Raw genomic sequence first — 16,221 nt, 5'->3', positions numbered from 1 at the left:
AGGCACATTACACTCCTGATTCAGAATTTTGAATAACGATAAGTTCTGACTACTCCTACGTATGCTGCTAGACCAGATGTCTCTGAGAAAGAGCTAAAATGAGTGTGTGGGTGTGTATTGTAAGAATACAGATCAGTTTCTCAGGAGGCAAGGCAAAGGATGCGCTGAACCTTTTACACTCATAGGTCACTTCTTGTGTTAACGTGGAGTTTAAATAAGTTATAATTGTCTTACATGTTCTGCTTCCTAATCCAATGCTTTCCCCCATGATTTCGATATAGGATGTTATTCTTGTCCTAATGGTTTTTACTTGTCTGTTTACAGGAAAATGGCAGTCTTCATGGAAAAAGCTCAGACCTCTCCACAGACATAGAGAAGTTGAAATCTCAAGAGGTACCACTTATTCTTTTTATGTTGTGTGTGATTTTTTTATTTTTTAAGAATCCGTGTGCAGCTCTTGGAGTTTTCCTTTAAAAGTCACATTATAGGGACCGGAATATTTGAGAATTGAAATTGTTGTTTCAGTATTGGCTGGAATTTCCAAAGACACATAAAGATAAGCATTTTTTAATCAAATAGAGTTGGAATTTGGTGATAGTTTAGTACATATCTGTTAAAGGCTAATGAAAAGGATGGTGGAATACTGCCTAAAGGCCATCTTTCTTTCCCAACCCCTGCTGAAGGGTCTGTTCAGGTAAGTATAGATGGTCTGATTGTGTCCAGCAATGATGCTTAAGGAAAGAGGTCCCAGCAAAACCCAGGCTCTTAGGGGCTTAGTTCTCCTGGACAGAGCCAACCTTTTGGATATGGTTCTGATAACAGTTAGTGGACTTGCTCTCTGCGACTTGTGAATTTTTCTAACTTGGATTATAGTTTTGGCAATTATTACAAGCGTTTTGTGCCAGAAATATTGGCATTCTTGTCTTGTGTGCTGACCAGTGATTTAACAGATTTCTATTGTGTTCCAAGTAGCAACAATTGGTTGTTACTCATGTACTTCAGAACGTAAGGTTTTTTTCCCCCATGTTCCAAGTAGCAACAATTGGTTGTTATTGATGTACTTCAGAACGTAAGTTTTTTTTTCCCCCCCAGACAGTATTTTCCATGCCACTTCTATGTTCTCCTCAACCAAACTGAAGAATTGTAATCTCTTGGGATCTGCTTGTATAGTCAATTCTCCTAACCTATGGTTAGTTCTTGATGCCATTTTCTGAATCCTTCTGCTTCTTCTGTGTAACTTCAGAGTCAGGGTGATCATGACTGCATGCACTAGCTAAGACCATCAATTTCAGAATCATAATGATAATTTGATTCTTCCTTACTTTCTTGCCCGTTACTAAGTCTTGCATTTTTTGACTGTCACTGAACTCTGAAGTGATACTGTTTCAAAAAAAGTGTAGAAAACCAAGGTTTTTTTCTTACATTGTACATTTGTTACCACATTGTTATGACATCGAGTTACTTTTTAACATGCTTAGTTTGTATTTATGCCAAATTTTATCTGCTCTTTTATTACCATTTTCATGGAGAACTTGCTTTGCAACTCTACACTAACAATTAGTGCTATTTTTAAGTGTTGGGGTTTTTTTTTTTTTGTTACCAGCAAACTTTATTATGTCTTTGTCCACCCACTCGCTTTGATTTATTCATGGAATGGTCGAGGAACATTTGTATGAGTGCAGTTTTTTGGGGAAGTGGGGAAAACACATTGGTAACTTCTTTTCACTGTGAAAACTGGATGTATATTCTTGTGCTTGGGGTGAGGTGTTTGTCATGTATTTTAATTTTTTTTATCAGTAATTAATTCAGAAAAGAACCTTCTCTCCTATCCCATAGGAGTTTATTTTAAGAGTCTCTGGTTAATACCTTATTAAAAGCAAAAACATTCTTACTTCAGTAGTGTTTTGAAGTGATGTTGTTGAAGGCAGGGAATCACTGCAGGCTTGAGAAAACCTCCTATAGGAGCATTGTCTTTTTATTACCTAATGATGTTAAATAGTGTCTAACACTGAGGGAGCAGTGGGTGTTTGTATTTGAATTGGCTATGATGATCTTAAATTTGTGAAAAGATCATGGAGACATTAGTGACTTCTGTGTGCAAGATCTCTTTTTGCATAGGCCACATGTTTTGTTAGAAAAATGAATCATTTGAGAAGATGTTGGGGGGAAGTAGGAAAGCTTTATTGTTTCTAGGATAGTTCAGGGATGGTGGTTGGCAAGTCAGTGAAGTTTTCCTGAATGCTTGTACTGAAGTCCTTATGCAATACTGTGTGCAAGTTTGTCTCTTGTGCTTGTTTTTCTTCCTAGTCTCCAATCTTGTTTTTACCTCTTTATGTGCAACAACAGTGGGTTTTCAGTGAGTGTCTTTGGTTGATGTATGCAAGTCTCTCCCTTATATGAGTGATGTAGAGCTGGAGGTATTTTTGGGTGTGTTCATCATCCTCTGCATTAGCAGAGTCGTTGGCTCTTGGTGTGTGCTGCAGAGGACAGTACAGCTGCTTTTTGAAAGTCTTGTTCTACTGAGCTCTTTGAAGCAAATTCTCAGGTACTTGACTCAAGTACCATGTTTGCTGCACAATAATATATTGCCCTGTAGCACTTGAAAGTTTTGTCTTCCTGTTGTGAGATGATACTGAACTTTTTAGCTTTCCTGCTGTATTTGGGAGTTGTAATTTATCCTCATAACCTTAGCGACAAATTGGTATAATCACTTCTGTGGGAATAAGCATTGTATAGTAATTAAACATTTTTCTACCGTAGTTGTTATTGCGGTGTGGCTGATGATTGCTTTTATTTCATGTAGAATAATGCTCTGTGAGGTTTTCTTTCCTTGTTTTGATTTTGTTGCAACATGTCTTTGCAATAAAAGGAGCAAGTTAGGTTTTGATCTGCATAGACTGTGGCCTCCAGATCAAGCATATCTAAAATATTTTTCATAAGACATTTCCTTGCTGGATAGCCTTTTTATACATACACACATAGTAATTTTAACTGTTAAAAATTTAGCATAAATTAGCTGAGGTAGTTTTCTTCCAAAATCTGAACTGTGGGTGTTTCAAACAACTCCCAGCATGTATATTGCACTAAAAGCTGTGAATGTACATTTTGACCTGATTTAACATAGACTCTAACTTCAGCACTGAGTATGCAGTTTATCCTCCTGTTCATTTACATAACTCTGCTGTGTATCTACTTGAAGCCAGAGCTGAGCTGGTCAACACACCACTGCTAGATTTAGATGGTTTTGTATCATCAGGCAACAGGTTATTCCCTCTACTACATATGCAATACTTAGACATGAATTGGAACCTGCAGTACTCTATGGCCAAATGATTCCCCCTTCTGCCCAAGCAGTCACTTTTCATTTGCAAAGAAGTCAAGAACTAGATAGCAGGTTTTGAAATAGTGTTCTATACCTCTTAATCTCAGGTATGTAACAGGAAAGGAAGCTGTTAAATAGCAAAATAAGACAAGAGGGACACAGAAATGCAGTAAATGTTATCAAGTCTGTTGTATTTGTGTCCTTTTTGTCCTCCGTAGATTTTTTTTTTTTGCAGGGGAGGGAGGTTGTTTGGTGGTGCTGCTGCTGCTTATTTGCTTTTCCTGATGTATTCTATAAGTAAGCAGATGATTCACTGTGAAGTCAAAGCCCAAATTAAATATTCCATATTCAGTGCACAGGACACTTGCAGATGCAGCATACTTTGTAGTTTGATTTATGAACAGCACTTTTCAAAGCAAGTTGTGATTTTTAAGTTCTGAATGCTTTAGTTAGGTTTTCAAGTATTGTCTTTCAGCATTTATTGTTAGTCTGTTGCCTGTACTTGTATTATTTTATTTCCTGGTTTATAGCTTAGATAAGAGCTAGAAAAATCTGGTTTTCATCATATGAATTTTTCATTTCAGCTATATTGGAGAAGTGGATTTTTTGGTTGTGGATTTGTTTTGGTTTTATTGCAACTACCTATCATACTGAAATTAGCATTGGAATCTGTTCACAGAGTAGTTTTCCATGTGGCCAGGGGATTGTCCCATTACATATCATGCTGATATTTGTCTCACAGGAGTTTAGAGAGGTATAATTGGCTATTGGGTTTAGCTGTTTAAAATCAGATTTGTCATTCAGTAAGTTAAATTCTTGGAAATGGATTTAGAGCTGGAGAAAATGATTATTTAAAAACAAATAAATAATGTTCAAAAATAAGTAAGTTTCAAAAATAAACCATGTTTTCAGTTGGTCTCATCTTCCATTCCTGCACACATCGTTTTTATGTATTTCAGCTTCATATGTGAAAAGAAGTTAATGAATATTTTTAGAGCTCTGTTAGAAAGAATGTAACTTAGGATACTTGTGAAAGCTCTCTTGACTTGTCCCAATAATATGTGAAATTTGGGGTAGTGATACCTGCTTTTTTTTTTAAAGCAGGTGACAAAATAGCATATAAAGCTACATTTCTGCCTATAGGATATTGTAGTCAAATGTTAATACTTGTTGATAGTGAAAGGGAATCAGAATTAAAGTTAGAAAGCTGAGCTTAAAAGCTCCTTGTTTCTGGTGCAGTTGGGTGATCTCCATCAGCAAATTGCATTCATTCCTCTCTTTAATAAGTATTGTACAAGTCTCTTGCACAATGAAGGGAGATGGGGTTGAAGCACTGCCTGTTCCCAGTGGGCTGGAGCCTGTGGAGGGGAGAGGTGTTTGTTTCCTGGTGCATCAGACAGGGCTCAGTTTGGTCACTTAGGTTTTGGATTATAGTAGGCAACTGATATCAATATGGATGAAATGGAGTAAGGAGTGTGGAGAGTCTCCCATCATCATCTGTCTGCTCCAAGCTTTGTAAAGTCATTTGGGTGATGGCTTGGAACCAGCACTGTCCCACTAACAGTTTGCTACAAGATTGTTAGTAGCTTAAATGGAGTTATCACACTGTCACAGGTCATGGTATATTTCGTGGTGTTCAGTTAAGATCAGTGAATATAATGGTAGTGATCCTCAAGGCAAAAAGGAGGAATACTCTTCTCTGGGTTTCTTTTTGGCTTACTTTGATTTTTGCAGCATTGTTCCTGATCTGTGTGTGTTCAGTAGACCCAGCCATGTTCTGGCTCTGTAGTCTTTCTTTAGGAGCCGTTGATAAATACATGGATTCAATGGCTGAAAATACTCTCTAAAAAAAAAAGGTTCTTTATTTCTGGAAACTTAACATGATCACATAATCCATAATCTTTTAAATTCACTTGGACACCTTGGTTAGTTATGGCAGTTCCCTAGAGCCTCTTGTCTAATCTCTAGTCGGTGACTCACCAGTGTTCTGGATGTAGTCAGTCTCTCTAGTCTGTCTTTGTCTCTCACTGTCTCTACATTTTGCTTTCTCTCCCCACTTCCCTCTCATCCTCTTGTGGTTTTTTCCTTTCTTGTTTGTCTTTAGAACTCTAAGACTAGTTTGCAGAGGCAGATAATCCAAAATAAAGTGGATTTTAGCAGTAGATTCAGTGCCATTCATTTACACATTAGTCATTTGGATGACTGTAGCCTGATTCATATGCTCATAGCCAAATTTAGCTTGCAAGGGACCTCAGTATTCCTGAGCTTTAAACAATTAATATTTGTTAGTTAAAGTCAGCCAAACTATAAAACTTAAGGGATTGGAAGCAGCATTCATTAAATTCAATATTTTGGTCTGTAACCATGTCCAGCTGTGAAGTCAACCATTCATTTTAGTGGCATTTGAATGTCTTAAGTTTAAAGGCAATAATAGAGCTATATTGTAAGTTGCTAAAATGCAATTATATGCTTATTGATCTGGCAGCTTGGTTATGAGCCTTAAGATTTTTGGTCTCTTCCAGGGACTTGTGTGGGAGAGCTTGGGAGGAAAAGGGAGGAGAAACACAAGCAAAAAGTCTGTTACCTCTAGTTTAGTGGACTTGAGCGAATCAATTGCTGTGCAGTAGTAAACGGTGCAGGAAGAAGGGGCTGCAGTATAAATAAATGCAGAGGAAAATTGTGTGCCATGTAGTTGCAGGGTTTCCTTCATTTTTCCCATGTTACCCTGAAGTGGATACAGGATGTTGTGCTTATTTTAGAACAAAACCAAACCCCTCACAGCTTGAGTTGGGGCAGGAGTACAATTTTGCCTATGCATGGACAAATCCTGGTGTGACTTCAGAAAATAATTGCGAAGAGACAATAGTTTTACAAATCCTGGTGTGACTTCAGAAAATAATCGCAAAGAGACAATAGTTTTATGTTTTTGAAGTCGAAGGGAGAGGATGACTCCTACAGAGGCTTTCGAACCACCACAGATAGGAACACTGAAATCAGTTTTGGTTTGTTCTTAGGGGAGTTCTGTGATTAAGTTCAACCAAAATGACAGAACTTGAATGGTCGTTGAAAGATACTGAGTTTTAGGAGATTAGTTACCACTTTATTTGTGAACTGGGGCATAGACTCATTGTGTCAGGCCATCTTTTATGGTTTGGTAGGATAAATGTGCCTAGTAAGGAATGTGTTTTCTTGTTTTGTTGTGGGTTTTTCTTCTTTTTTCATTTCGTCTTCTGGAATAATACATTCTGTGAGAGAATTTTCAGGTGTCCGGTATACATATATTTGTGGTGGTGTAAATAGTCTCAGATTTGCAATTGGTTTGGCTGTGTTAGCATATGTGTGCATGGAAAATCCTCCTGGTGCAGATAAAGCCTGAAGCACTTGGACGCTTGGGGCATCTTACCCAGAAGAGGTAGTGAAAACTGTTGCAACTGTAGAGTTTTTTAATTGGGGGACTTAATTTATTGGAATGATTAGAGAACATCCCTAATCCAGTGAAACACCTGAAAAACTAATAAAGTTAGAGCATTCCATGTTGAGACTGCCCTTACTGCTCAGTTAAATTGCAGTGCTAATTAGCAGTAGTCTTTCAGCTGCATTTCGTGACAGGTATTATTAGTAGACAGTATTTATTGCTCGTATTTGTAGGTCTGTCTGACCAGGTCATTCTGATCACAAACATGCAGTCAGACTGAAATCCAGGGAGAGACCTGTGCAAAATTAACAGTGACAACATTACAAAATGCTGTAAGGGAACAGTTAACCCCAATTACACTTTATTTGGCCTATAACAGTACAGAAAGAAGTTTTGTCTTCCTTTGGGAAGGTTAAAGCTTGCTTTTGTAAGAGCTATGTGAGAGGTTGGAACAAGCAAGATGGTTTAGAGTTTACAACTATGGCTTCCAAGCATATTCAAAATCAGTTTTCTTTCTGTAAACAGGAAGATGCCTCTAGGTGTCTGCAGTCCCTGCAGAACAGGGTGCTTAGGACAGAAAATAAATTTCTCCAGTAACTCCTATTTTGCAGATTTTTTGCCAGTTATTTGCTGAACACTCCAACTGTGCACTCTGGTGCATGCTAATCCATTGGTATGTCAGCTGAGGAGAAATGTGGCAGAAATGGGGATATGTACTCAGCATGGAGTGTCTCCTTCCAGCCTTTCTGTGTTAAACTTGCCCTGCAGGTAGCAGCAGGTAGAAATGCTCCAAAGGGCTTTGGAAGCCCACCTGTGGGCCAGGGAGTGACATCACCAGCCTGTTCCAGTGGAGTCAGCTCAGAATATGTACTGTCTAATAGCTCTTCCCAAGAGGGAGAGTAACTTTCTGCGTGACTGATTAGTTCCTGTTCCTGAGCCCGTATCAATCCAGCTACGATCAAGTGAGCTTCAGGAGATTAGTCTTGAAAATTACTGTGAACTGAGATTTCCTTCCTCTGTCTGAAAGGAAGAATGGAAGTTGGCAGTAATATTATTGAGTCGTCTTTTGAACAGGTTTGAAAAGGAGCTCTCATAGAAGTTCATGTAAATCCCCACCAGCACCTTCTGTTGCTTTTGCTGTAAGGGATGAATTCAGGTGGCAGCCAGTGGTGTCTTCTGTTCCTTACTCAGTCACACAGGTGGGATGTGTCTTTTTAAGAAACCAATATCCTTTACTGGTGTTGCAGATAGACTTTATAAGGCTCCCAACCATGTTCTTCTTTAAGCACTAAACGTTTCTTGTAAATTTGCACTATCATCTTTGTTAAATACATTTTTTAAGCTTTGATTGGATGACTAGAAGGTTCCAGTAGCTTTCCAGAAGCTTTTGGAAGCTTCTAAAGTTTTCATGTATGATTGATTATAGCTCTTCCTAGTAGTAGAACTTGATGGTGTTTATTATGTAGGTTAACAATACAGATGTAAAAGCAGGGAATGGTATGAGGAATGCAATTTTATTTCAAGTACATCTTAAATGTGAAGAATGCTCTGAAATAACTCGATGTAATTTAAATCATTGTCCTTGGAGCTCTTCTGATTTTGCTTAATTTGCTTTTGTGAAGTGCAAAAGTTGTTTGTTAAATCAAAACTGCATGTATGTGTGGTTATTTTGCATTCATTTAGTGTGGGTGAGTTGTATGTGGGAATCAGCCCAAGGGTTTCTAATCCCAAACACAACTCTGCTGCTTGAGCTGATAATCCATAACTCAACACTAAGACTCTGAATACCTGGTGTCAGGGATGGTGGCCAAAGTAAGAACTCCTTACATAGGTCCACTGTAGATGAAGGCTTAGGCTAGACTTGGCACAAGTGTGAATTCTGTAACAGCAAAGAAGGAAATGCCTGACACAATTAATTTCAGTTAGGAGTTGCATATGCCTTAGTACATTTTCTCCCTCTATGCTAAATGTTCTGTTTTCAATGGCTTTGGGGTTGTGAGTGATGACTTGGAGCGTTCTCCTGGTAGATGAAGTAGTTGATTTGTCTACCTGTGTAGAAATATAACTTGGATGCTTTGGTAATTGGATGCAAGTGCATTCTGGGAAACTGAGAGGGTATGTGCTATGAACAATGCAAGTGCATTCTGGGAAACTGAGAGAGGGTATGTGCTATGAACGTGACATCAAATATTCTTTGAAGGAATTTGGGTGATGTAAGGGAGAATGTTCCTTTCTGTATAAACCACCCACCCACCTAGTTCTCCAGTTGCTGTTTTGTGGAGAATATGCCATGTGAACATGGGGAGGAGCATTAAGAATCCTGTGCATTAGGCAGATTGTGGTGTGTGATGTGTGACTGTGTATGAAATGAATTTTGCTCCTGTTGTATTTTCAGTTGTTTTGTTACTTGCTTTATAAATCAAGCTATCTTTTAAGATTTCGGTTTCTGGGTCTCATCTGGGCACCACTTTCTTACTGTCTGAGATATGGATTCTGTTTTATCATTGATGGTGTTCTTCATGGTTCCTTTCTTTTAAAAATAAAATAAAGCTGAAGTATTGTCTTAGGGAAAACCGTCTTTAAAAAATAACCACAGTAATGAGTATAAACAGAGACATAAGTAGGAAACTACCTACTTAGGAGCTTCATGGGTTTGTATTTGCAGATTTTTGCTTCTTTATTCAGCAGATTTAATTTCTTTTTTGTTTCATTTCAGCATAAAAATAAACCACATGTGGTGTCCTTAGCTAGGAGCCACTCCATTTCCTCAGCAGCTGCTGCTCCACGCTGCTTGTCTGACAGACGGGGCTAGGTCATGGTTTCCAGAGGACACCCTTGTGGTCATAACCAAGTTGTAAATGTCACTAAGATTGTTTCTGAATGCCTATCACATGTGTATCGCCGATTCTGAGGTAGATAAAGTCGGCCAAAGATTCATCTGGGAGTTGGGACTCCCAGAAGATTACTTTCAAAGCCGAACAGCAGCAAGAGTTGTGACATGCATCCATAAGCAGCAGGAGTGATTTGACAGTTATTTAGCCCTCAGTTACTAGCCCTTTGGTGGAACTGACAGCACGCCTGCAAAGATAGTGAGGCCTGTTTCAGCCCCATTAATGTTGTCTTGAATGTGAGCCTGCGGTCTGAAGAAATGATAAATGTTCAGTGATTGATGATTTTATAGTCCCAGGGCACTTGGGGTGGTTTCTGGTAGCTGCAAACAATTTTCCCTCCTTCCTTAATTAGGCCTGAGCTAGAGGTTTTTGAACGAGGAGTGAGTCAGTGTGAATTGTAAGATAAGGTTTGCAAAATGTTTTTCAAAACTTTGGCTACAAAGGAGGTGTAATTTTGTGTGCCAAGTCTTTCATGGTTTGGTACAGGATAAGAGATTCAGGGCACATTTGATCAGTCTGCATGGCAAATACCATGGTCATACCTTTATATGGAAAAGCTGAAAGCATTTTGAAATGTGCTGAAGAGAGTTTTACGTCATTGGGGTTAATTAAACAGTATGTGCATCCTAGGATGACTTTGCTTCCTGTCTCTATACCTTTGGTGTAAGCCTTCAGTAAGCCAATACTTTCTGACTCTCTAAGGGTTACTCCAAGCCTGCTAAGTTGGCTGTGCTAGACAAGTGCAAAACAGTATTTCAGTTTCAGTGCTTGTTTTCAAATCAGGTGTCAAAGTTGTTTGTTTAATCACTGTATGGAAGCAAACCTTTTGTCAGTGAGCTGTGCTGTTCAGTAATGTGATAGTGTCAAAATGCCTATTAATCTGTAACATTAATAGCAGGCTGCAAAGAGAAATGGTATTTCTTCTTCTCATTTGTGCTAACATTTCTTTCTTAACATCAGTGACTCTTTCTGACTGTTTTACTGTGTTTTATTAATGCAAACAGAAACCTTAGGAAAAAAACCCTTAGTTGTGAATTTTTCAGGCTTAATTTTACTCTCTGTGGTTAGCGACTTAACACTAAGAGGATTCAAATATCAAAATATCTCCGTATTCAATTTTTAGAAATATTGTCCATGAGGACACAGCTTATTAAGAAACTCTGTGGTTTCTTTTTGATGGGGGAGAAAGTAAAATGTGGGCAGAGAATAATTTCTGTGAGATAGACCCAAAAGCCAACTTTTGTGATTAATGACCAATTGTGACTCTGCACATTTAATTAGGAAAGTGTCATTACACTCAATTAGCAGGGCTGCCAAATAATCTGTTTAATACTCTGGTCTTTTTTTCTCTAGGGTTTTGCAGACAGTCCTCATTACAGTGATCACTTGAATGACAGTCGATTAGGGCCTCATGAAGGATTGTCCCCGACACCTTTCATGAACTCAAATCTGATGGGTAAGTAGGTAATTCTTTACGAGTATCCCCTCAAAGCCTCTTTGGTCAGAAAGAGACATTTTTCATTCCCTTGTCTAGGCCTGACATGTCAAGCATCTGGAAGTTGCTGTGTTTCTCATAGCAACACTGACTTTCCTATTCAAATCTTTTAATGTTGGGTGAATCCTCATAAAGGCCATTGTCCAGGACTTTATAGAACAAGAGAATACCTAGATTTTCTCAAGTTGATCTGGAAAACTGATATGTTTGGATTTGATATAAATACTAAATTGTTTTAAAGCTTAGTTTTCCTTAACTTTTTGTTGGAGGACATCTATAGCAATTTTGAATTTGCGCATTCTCAAAAAACCACTTTTCTAATACTCAGTTCCTGAACTGCTTACAAATTTACTTTGGCCTTCTCTTCAGTTAATAATTTGAGCACTTGCCACTTACCAAAGAAATTAGAAAATGAAAAATATTGTTGTATTAGAAGCTCTGTCACTTGTAAGAAGTAGATGGAAGCTCCTGTTTCGCTGGAAATGTAGTTACTGCTTCCAGGCCTGTGGGTGCCCAACCTTTTCTGCATTTGAAACTGGAAAAAAGGCAAGCAAACTATGTATTATATCGTGGCCTTAGGTACTAAAAGCTTCTTTTTCATTGCCTGCACTTTTTGTTACCTGAAACATGTTAATGTATTGATGCTGTTGTTTGAAAATCTCTTCCCTGTTGCAGTTTGGGTGCATAAAAATGCTGATTTCAAAATATTTATTGTTTGGCAAAACATGGTGCTGTGAGACAGTTTTTGTTTTCTATCTTAAACTTAGGGATGATTCTGAATGTTTGTTATGAATTTGTGCATTTCACATTGTTATACTTCTGTATTCTGTGTCTTGTAGGCATGACCTATTTTGTGATCTCAGTATTGTCCTTTTAAGACATAGCCATGGTAATCTAAGTGGATTACCTAAATCCAAATCCTGGTGGTCTGCAATTTCTTTTGGAAATCTTTCTACTTTGCTCAGTCTTTGTTTACTACTTTAATTTTCTCTGAAAGAAGCAGACAAAGAAGCTATTGCTGAAAACAGATTTTTGTTTGAACTTTAATATGCGAAGCAGAAAATATAATTTTAAAATGACCATCTCTGTAGACTTTGAATGCAGAGAGAACATGTCAACTGGTCAATGATACTTCTGTCTGAAGACAATAAAGCTAAAATGTAGTGTTTATTTTGCTAAAGCAGAGTAGAGCTTCCCCCCAATATTCTTTCAAAGATGTTGGCTATTTTCAAATACAGGAAACTAGAAATACAAGGTACTTCAATATCTTCTCCAGTATTTTGATCAGTAGCATATTTAGAATGTCTCTAGGCTTTGTAGCTGATGCTGTTTTTATTTTACAAAACACATAGCAAATTTTGATTTTATTAGTTAATTTGTATTAACAAAGGCAAAGCATTTCCTTATGTTTATAATTGAAGCCATCCAATTTCTAAACAATGCATGCCTTTAAATATATGAAGAAAATAATTGGTGCAACTGTATCTTCTTAGTTGTTCAGTTTTATTGAAGAGATGATTCCATTAGACATGGTGTAATTCTATCATTAATACAGACTTGAGAAGAAGCCTCAGCCTACATTTAGATGGAGAGAGAATTAACAAGAGAGAATTACCAAATTGCAAGTTATGTATTGTGTAACTCTCTTAAAGCATTTGAAAACTGAAGTAGTTTTGTAAAACTTTATGGCTTACAGTTCTTAGGAATTTTATGTGCTTGGAGAAAAAGTACTTAACTTCCTTAATATGCAGTGAAGAACTACAGAAAGCTTTCAATATATATCTCTAAGGTATGTATACATCAAAACTCTAGAAATATGCTTTTAAAGCTATTCCACCAGTGGTTTTTGGCTTGTCATAGCAAAAAAAAAAGAAAATGTTCATGTTACTTATATTACAGCATAGGATTTAGCTTTGTGCATCATTAGTTTTTGCAGTGTATCTTAATTGATGCTGAAAGTTTGGAGAGAAGAATAATAAAAGTTACTTTAAAACACAGAATAATATTTTTCTATATGGTTCCACTATTTATAGTTTTGTCGTTGATTATTGAAAAGAAAAATGATATTTCTTCCGGATCCTATTTAGATTAAAAAAAAGTTAGACAGTTTTTTAATATCAAATTGTGGCTATGTTCCCATAAACAGAATGAAAACATCCACTTTATTAGGAAATGCAGATAGATGATATTGGTTATGCAGATAGATGGTTGGTTATTCCATGATCTTCTGAGGTTATAAGGAGACAGAGGCTAAGAACATGAACTTGATGAGCTTATAGGAAATATCTCACCAGGCTTACAGCAGTGACTGAGCATCTGGGGTTCCACAGTGAAGGTCTAAGAAATCCACCCTTTCCCAACATTTTATCATGATTGAAATACATCTCTGAAATAGTTAAAAACTATTAAAAAAAAAAAGACAGAGAAAGAGCAACAACATATTTCACCATTGCTGTCAACACTTAAGAGCACCATTAAAAGAAAGAATTGTGTGTCAAGGGGATGTTGTTATTTTGTGTATTATGTTCAGCCGTAAGCATATTTGCCTGAAGAGATAGTGGATTATAAAGTGCCACTGTCTTTCATGATGGAGCTCTCAAACATTTTAATGATCTTGTACATTGCAAAAGAGAGAAATTTTGTCTAACAAGAGTTGATAATGATTCAATAATGAACAATTTACCACAGAAAGATGCATTTCCATATTCATTTGGATATTTTTTGAAGTGTTTTGCAGAGGAAGTAAAGCTATTATGTTGGATTGGTTAGTGTTCTTCACTAATGAATTCCAGAATTATCCTGTTGATTTGGTAGTATAAAAAAAGAAGGGCCATTACTTATATTTTAAGTAAAACCACTGAATCCTCTTGGGACCAGCATAGCCTGTTGGTATCCATAGAGATATGTAGAAAATCAGGCTAAGATATATTGGTGGTATTGTCGCTCCATTTAGACTTGATAATCTTTGCTTATTCAACACTTCTGTTTTAATTACATTCTAGAAAACTATTCACAAGCATATGAGATTCTTTTCTCTGTAATTATGCTGCCTTTTAGTACTCTACACTTGCAAGGAGAGGTCACTTTTTGCTAGGACCCTTCAAGTGTGTGGTATTGTATCTTCTGTTGTACTGTTCCCTGGACTTTATTCTACTGAGCTTTTTTACTTCTACTTACCAGGAAGAAAGAAAGCAGATTATTCTTGAATATAGCTTAAAGGGGTTTTTGTTGGTCCGTCTTGAAAATTTGAAGTGGGTGAATTAATTTCTTTTGTGTGTCTTGTCTTTCCACAAGAGGTAGAAAGGATAAAGGCAAAACTTTTGTGCTCTGTGTTCATCGTCTGTGTTCTACACAGTTCCACAAGGTTGTACATGATAAAAGGTCATTAAAAAATGTAGTCAATAGTGAGTGAAAAGATAGTGGTTGAATATAAGCTTGCCATGTTAAAATCAGTCCCTTGAAGAGAGAGAGAGAGCGAGTTCATTCTTCCAAGTTTTCCTTCAAGTATACTTCCTTGTTTTCTCATTGTTTCTGTAACTAGTATCTTTAAAGTTTTAATTGGGTTAAACTTTAGAGCTCTGGGTGTTCCTGAGCTATCCACAGGGTGTGAAGATCTGTCAACGAAATCAGAAACTCTGAATATGTGGAAATGGAGGATCTTTAGATCATTTGCATCTTCCTAACCTCACCTCCTCGCTGACTCTAACAGACCAGCTGCAGGGTTGTAGTTACTAGCTCATTTCATACCATCTGCTGATGGTGTAACATTCACCTCTGTTAGTGTTCTGGTTAGGTGGTGACTTTGCTCCTTTTCCTAATACTCTTCTGCTTTATGGTAGATAATGAATGATACTTTCTTAGAGCCACCAGGAGAATGGAGAGACTGACTGTGCAGGGAAGTCAGCACATGTCAGTTGGTATTTACAAGGAGGGGGCGTAAAGTCTTGTTACAGTAATTTTCCAGTAGTGATATTGTTCTTGAACAGGTGATGTAAGCCTTTAAAACTGGGATTTGGGAGATGTTGTTCTTGACAAAAGGAGAGGCTTTGAACTTTACACTACAGATCAAGGAAGGCCTTCATCAGAACTGCTACTCAGTTAAGAATGTAACTCATCTTCAGGAAAGTTGCTAGTTTTCTTTCTCAATAGCCTTTCAGTAAAAGAATTTTGTAATTGAAGAGAGCGAGCTTGTTAGCAAGTGACTATGTAGTGGTAGAGGCAGTAGAAGGAAACCAGCCAGGGTAAATAGTTATTAAAATGGCACACATTAACAATGTTGCCATTATAGTTTTTGCTAGGAGTCTTGTTTTAATTACTTATTAGGAAGGGAGAAGACAGATGCAAGTAGGGAGTTGGCAAACCCAGTGTTTGTCCAAAATAATAGTTAGATTTCCTTGAATTGCTTTCTGTAGTCATTAATATTTTAACACATGAAATAAAACAGGCATCACAATGGAAATGATCTCCAGAGATATGAGTAATAACAAGATTGATCCGAAATAATTTATACACAGTTACATTGTTATTAACTTGGAGAATGGTAGGAACAGAATGTTTTGCATCCTTTGGAGAATTGCACACATTTGAAAAATGTTAAAAGAAGAAAAGGACAAAACAGCAGCACAGCAAAGATTGACAAGTGCTTCAGTCCATCTGATTTTACAGGAGGAGGGCAGTAAGTTGAAAGAAAATTGTAAAAGGCTTCACATAGGGCATAGTTATCTGTCAATACTGTTGTAGGCTGAGTTCAGAAAAACTTTTCCTAGTAAAAAACCTGTGAGTATAAGATCATCTACAGTCAGAATAATTACTTGGGGCTAGTGGTATTGGGTCCACCACAAGCCATAGATTGTCAACTTCTTATGCTGGAAAAGTTCCATAACATTCACTTTACAGTAACTGGATCATGCAGTTTCACAGCATTAGGTTTGCATTTCATCAAATCATCTATTGTTTGATTACTCAAGCTAAAAATACTAAGATGCTGGCTCACCTACCCAAACTCCATGTGGCCATTGCTTCACCCCCACAATGCTTCATGTCTTGTTGCTTCAGGTAGGATGATGTTTTTTTAAAAAAAACCTTAAATTTTTTTTCT

At 37.2% G+C, this 16,221-nt stretch overlaps 1 protein-coding gene across 1 annotated transcript in view; it reads left to right on the top strand.

Moving 5' to 3' along the window:
• Positions 1-324: 324 nt before the first annotated feature.
• LOC103798063 (transcription factor 12-like) overlaps positions 325-16,221 on the top strand; it is a gene marked incomplete at both ends in the record, with an annotated part of 65,642 nt that continues 49,745 nt past the window's right edge. The window contains 3 exons of the mRNA XM_009070307.1: positions 325-393; positions 620-694; positions 10,982-11,084. Of these exons, the coding sequence (XP_009068555.1) occupies positions 325-393; positions 620-694; positions 10,982-11,084 (247 nt within the window). The remainder of the gene's footprint in view (positions 394-619; positions 695-10,981; positions 11,085-16,221) is intronic.

The sequence above is a fragment of the Acanthisitta chloris genome, unplaced genomic scaffold (genome assembly GCF_000695815.1).
Source record: "Acanthisitta chloris isolate BGI_N310 unplaced genomic scaffold, ASM69581v1 scaffold34302, whole genome shotgun sequence".
NCBI lineage: Eukaryota > Metazoa > Chordata > Aves > Passeriformes > Acanthisittidae > Acanthisitta > Acanthisitta chloris.
The sequence above is the reverse complement of the archived record's forward strand: the minus strand, read 5'-3'. Positions and strand labels throughout refer to the sequence as shown.